Genomic DNA, 4,844 nt, shown 5'->3' on the forward strand with positions numbered 1-4,844 from the left:
TCGTGACCCTGGTCCCTACCAGGGTCCTTAATCACTGTCCAGGGCCTCCGGGTGGGCCCGCTGTAGCCTTTCCCACCCTTGTTCACGTAAAGGTGCCCTCCCAATGATCTTCTCCGCCTAGCAAACTTCTACTCACCACGGCTCAGTTCAGAGGTCACTTCCATTGAGGGGCTCCTAGAGCCGGGCGCTGTGGCTCACGCCTGTCATCCCAGCACTTTGGGAGGCGGAGGCGAGAGGATCGAGCCCACGGGTTCGAGACCAGCCTGGGCAACATGGCGAGACCTCGTCTCTCCAATAAATCAAAAAATCAGCCGGGCGTGGTGGCGCGTGCCAGTGGTTCCAGCAACTTGGAAGACTGAGCCCAGCAGGTCAAGGCTGCAGTGGCTGTGAGTGTGCCACTGCACTCTAGACTGGGCAACAGAGTGAGACTTCAACTTAAAAAAAAAAGAGGTTCCTAAAACCCCTGGAGGGCAACCAATTCTAGGCCTACATTTAGCAAAGGATTTCTCAAGAAGAATCCCTTATCAAAGTTCTTTCTGAATCAGCTCCCCCTCACCCAGCTTGGGTTTCCCTCGCTGATTGCTCAGTGTCCCCAGAACCCATACAGGGCTGCCCAGCCAGGGAAAGGGCGGTGGTTTGGGCTCATGTTCGGTATTCCTGTCACCCACTCTGATACCTCCAAACCTGCAGGCTCCAAGCACAGGGCTCGGGCAGCTCCGGATCCTCCTCCCCTCTTCGATGACACAAGCGGTGGTTATTCCAGCCAGCCTGGGGGATACCCAGCCCCAGGAGCGGACGTGGCCTTCAATGTCAACCACTTGCTTGGGGACCCGATGGCCAATATGGCTATGGCTTATGGCAGCTCCATCGCAACTCATGGGAAGGACATGGTGCACAAGGAGGTGTGGCCTGCCCCAGGGCAAGGGTGGCAGAGTTTCTGGCTAGGGCTGGGACATCATGGGATTCTGCCTGATTCCTCACAGCAGCCCTCAAAGGGCACACAGAGGAGCACCCCGAGTCGGGGTGCGGCATGCCCATGGTCTCCTCTCTCCCCTCCCAGCTGCACCGTTTTGTGTCTGTGAACAAACTCAAGTATTTTTTCGCTGTGGACACAGCCTACGTGGCCAAGAAGCTAGGGCTCCTGGTCTTCCCCTACACACACCAGGTGAGCTTCCTACCAGGTGAGCTGGTGGGCCTCCCTCATCCTGCCCTGGAGTCTGGCCCCAGACATCAACCTCCTTCTCTCTTTTCTTGTCTCCTCCTCTGATATGGCTGCTGCTGCCACTGCCAGAACTGGGAAGTGCAGTACAGTCGTGACATGCCTCTGCCCCCCCGGCAAGACCTCAACGCCCCTGACCTCTATATCCCCAGTGAGTCTCTGACCTTCGCTGGGGGACATGGGGGGGACTTGTGCCTTGAGGGATAAATAGGAAGAGAGAGACTCAGCATCTGCTCTTGGTGCTTTCTGGGACCAGGTGGGCATAGAGGGTGACCAGTAAGGCCTTCCCACATGTGCCTTCAGGGTTCCCAGGATGGCCTCATGAGACTTTTCTACCTCTTGACTTGGGCCAAATTCCTCCTCAGCCCTGGGCTCTTCAGTAAAACGGGAATGGCAGTCTATGCCTCAAAGGATTGTTGTAGAGATTCGGTGAGGTGGCATGTGTCCTGCATAGCACCTGTCACCGAGGAGGCACGCAGTACATGTCAGCTACTATTATCATTATTATCTGTCCTCCAAGGCCTGCTCCATCCTCCTCTCCTCCAGACCTTTCCTGATCCCCTGAACAAGTGACGCCTCCCATCTGGGTTCCCACAACTGCCTATCCACATGACATATCTGTCCACAGGCCGCCCACATGTACTGTGGCTGGCTGACTCCATAGCTGAGTTCCCTCTTCCCTGTCGGGGTGAGTGTGCAGGGGCTAGCCCTCGGAGTTTCCAGTGAGGGCAGCCAGCCCAGGTGTCCCAGGCAGGACAAAGGTTCTTCCATACTTCACCCCATGTCTCCCTCGTGACCACTGTGTGAGGCTGGAACCGGCACTCCCACCTGACATGTTGATGCCAAGACTCAGAGTGACTCGGTCTTTCAGGTCCCAAAGCTTAGAGGTGGGAGAGCTGGTTTCCTGATTCCAGACACTGTGCCCTCTAGTGGTCATATCGGTCCTAATGCTTCGAGGACAGGACCAATGGTTAAAACGGTTAAGGTGCAGCTAGCTCTCACCGGCCCTGAACTTTTGGGAAAACAGCTTGAAGTTCAACTTGGAGTTCTCTGCATCGTCAGGGTAGCCAGAACTATGGCCAGTGTCGAGGGCCAGACTTAGGATTGCTGGCTGAAGGGAGGTCATCTCCATGGCCCCGGACTCCAGGGCACCCTGGGTGTCCACTGAACCTGCATTCTGGTCCTGTAGTCTCACCAGAGATCAGCTTGGTCCCTATCTAGAATGAGCAATGGCTTGGCCCATGATGCAGTTTCTGGGACACAGCGGAAAACTTTGGTGAGCTTCCTAGCACAAGAACAGGAAGAGAGGTAGCTTGTGGTTCTGGGAGAAAGTCAGGTGGCATTTGCACCTTGGGGGGAGAGGGCTGACTGGGAAAGGCAGCCCAGGCACGGCATTGGCGAGCTGAATGTGGAGGTCAGGCTGTGTTGGGATATGTGGGGGAGAAAGGATGGGGAGGAAGAGGTGGCATCAGTGGCCTTGATGCCTAGCAGAGGGGCCCTGGTTGAAAAAGCCAGGCTGATGGCGTATCTCTGGCTCTTGGCAGCAATGGCCTTCATCACCTATGTGCTGCTGGCTGGCATGGCACTGGGCATGCAGAAAAGGTCAGTGCCAACCCTGCCCCTCCCCCAGGGCCTTCTCCCTACCTCCCTAGGGGGTCTTTTGCAGTCCCAGCCTACCTCCTCCTGCCCCCGGTCTCTCACCCTCACCCTGTCACAGGATGGCTGGCTCTGAACCGCCCCCCCTCCTCTGGCACAGGTTCTCCCCAGAGGTGCTGGGCCTGTGTGCGAGCACGGCACTGGTGTGGGTGGTGATGGAGGTGCTGGCCCTGCTCCTGGGCCTCTACCTGGCCACCGTGCGCAGTGAGCTGAGCACCTTCCACCTGCTGGCCTACAGCGGCTACAAATATGTGGGGTGAGCACTGGTGGGCTGGGGGGAGGTGGCCTGGGGAGGGCCTGCAGCCTTGGGCCTGGGTGTACATAGCTGTAGCCTCAAACTGTGACTCCCCAGCTGTCTCCCCAGGACCTGAGGGCCATGCAGGAGGTTGGGGTGTGTTGAGAGTCACACTGGGAGCAGAGGGGAGAGAAGGGGGTCTGGGTCCAGGTCCTGGGATGGAGTCCTGGGCCTTCCAGTTTCCTCTCAGGTCCGGGTCCCTGGGGGGACAGGCTGGGAGTAAAGGGCCCTGGTCTGGGTGGAGTCTACCTGGGCCCTGGGGAGCAGGGCTGCTCTCAGGCTTGGCCCCCTGAGGGGTCACCAGCATTCTCCTCCTCCCCACCCCCCAGAATGATCCTCAGTGTGCTCACAGGGCTGCTGTTCGGCCGCGATGGCTACTACGTGGCTCTGGCCTGGACGTCATCCGCGCTCATGTACTTCATCGTGAGTCTGGGGCTGCCCCCACGCCCGGGTCAGAGCTGAGGACAAACCCCGCTCTCCCGGGCCAGCTTCTGCCCTCCTTTCTTCCAGGTGCGTTCTTTGCGGACAGCAGCCATGGGCCCTGACAGCGTGGGGGGCCCGGTCCCCCGACAGCGCATCCAGCTCTACCTGACCCTGGGAGCTGCAGCCTTCCAGCCCCTCATCATATACTGGCTGACCTTCCACCTGGTCCGGTGACCCCCGCCCCAGGTGGCACTGATTTTTCCATTCATTGAAGATTGGATTTCTGTGGCTTTGTTTGACCCTCATTCCTGGGCCTGAGGGGGAGTTGCAGGCTCCTCTGGGCCTCTGTATTGCCCAGAGGACCAGGCTTGGGGCTGTCTACGAAGAGGGTGCACCCAGGGAGGGCTTCCTGACTTGGATACTGCCTTGGAAGGCAGAGGGGAGGGCTTCGCAGGCACAGCCAGGAAAGGCTGGAAGGAGACCTGGAAGGCCTCTGATCCATCCAGGAGGGGCCGCCACCGTCCTGGGGGCCAGTGAGGGGACTGGCTATGCTGGGGACGTAGCTCAGGGCTACCCCCCACACAGTCCCCTTGCTCTCGTCTCCTTGTCAAGCTTTCCAGGAGCAGAACTGGAGGCCCATGTGTTTGCAGTAGTTTATTCATATTTTGTCACAAATGGCCGGGGAGGGGGTGCCGGACTCCTCCAGGCGACATAGAAAATAGGTCCAAGAGACAGGGTGGGCTGAGTCAGGGCCAGTGGAGACAGGGTGGGAGAGAGAGCCTGGGGGAGTGGAAGGCAGATGGGGTCGGGCTGCCCCCCCCCCAGCCTGCTCATTCCCGGTGTGGGTGCTCCCCCACCTGCAGGGGGAGCCTCAGGGTGGGGTGGAGGTGGGCGGCCCAGAATTTCCAGGGTCAAGCTCTGCCCTGCGGCAGGGCCCAAGTTTCCCCTGAAGCGGACCAGGCCGGAGGTCCCGCCCCTTCCAGGCCTGACTGCCTACCCACAGGCTGGCGGGGAGCCCCTGCCCCTTTTGAGAGCTCTCCCAGCCCCAGTCCAAGGGGAAGGGCTCTGAAGGCGGGGGGTCCCCGCAGCAGCAGTTGGGGGGGTTGGAGAGGCTGGGGGCACCAGTGCCCCCTCCCTCCCCAGGGCTGAGGCCTCTGTGGCCGAGAGACAGGGCTGGGGTTGCACAGGCGTCCGGTCCATTCTGGGCTCGCTCCCTGGCCGGCTTCCCCCTTAGAAACTCACCAACGTATA

At 59.7% G+C, this 4,844-nt stretch overlaps 1 protein-coding gene across 4 annotated transcripts; it reads left to right on the plus strand.

Annotated features, from left to right (window-relative positions):
• The first annotated feature begins 635 nt into the window (after window positions 1–635).
• Window positions 636–3,883, plus strand: YIF1A (Yip1 interacting factor homolog A, membrane trafficking protein). Of its 4 annotated transcripts, none has more exons than XM_021714823.1 (7): window positions 636–902; window positions 1,061–1,165; window positions 1,292–1,370; window positions 2,764–2,821; window positions 2,937–3,131; window positions 3,500–3,593; window positions 3,681–3,883. In XM_021714823.1, the coding sequence occupies exons 1-7, from the start codon at window positions 645–647 to the stop codon at window positions 3,825–3,827; spliced, it is 936 nt and encodes a 311-aa protein (XP_021570498.1). In that variant the 5' UTR covers window positions 636–644; the 3' UTR covers window positions 3,828–3,883. The 4 variants fall into 4 exon arrangements, with proteins under 4 accessions (XP_021570498.1, XP_021570499.1, XP_021570500.1 ...); XM_021714824.1 differs by having other exon boundaries at window positions 2,976–3,131; XM_021714825.1 differs by having other exon boundaries at window positions 2,976–3,131; window positions 3,500–3,597; window positions 3,681–3,877.
• The last annotated feature ends 961 nt before the right edge of the window (window positions 3,884–4,844 follow it).

This window comes from Carlito syrichta, unplaced genomic scaffold, assembly GCF_000164805.1.
Source record: "Carlito syrichta isolate Samal-C Ts95f unplaced genomic scaffold, Tarsius_syrichta-2.0.1 Scaffold305797, whole genome shotgun sequence".
In the NCBI taxonomy this organism is placed as follows: Eukaryota; Metazoa; Chordata; class Mammalia; order Primates; family Tarsiidae; genus Carlito; species Carlito syrichta.

Bases quoted from the DNA above. Each gene is read 5' to 3' on its own strand.
- YIF1A (XM_021714823.1), top strand. From the start codon at position 645: ATGTTCGGTATTCCTGTCACCCACTCTGATACCTCCAAACCTGCAGGC. The intron at 903-1,060 runs GTGTGGCCTGCC...CTCCCCTCCCAG, and splicing joins AGGACATGGTGCACAAGGAG to CTGCACCGTTTTGTGTCTGT. The intron at 3,132-3,499 runs GTGAGCACTGGT...CCCACCCCCCAG, and splicing joins AGCGGCTACAAATATGTGGG to AATGATCCTCAGTGTGCTCA.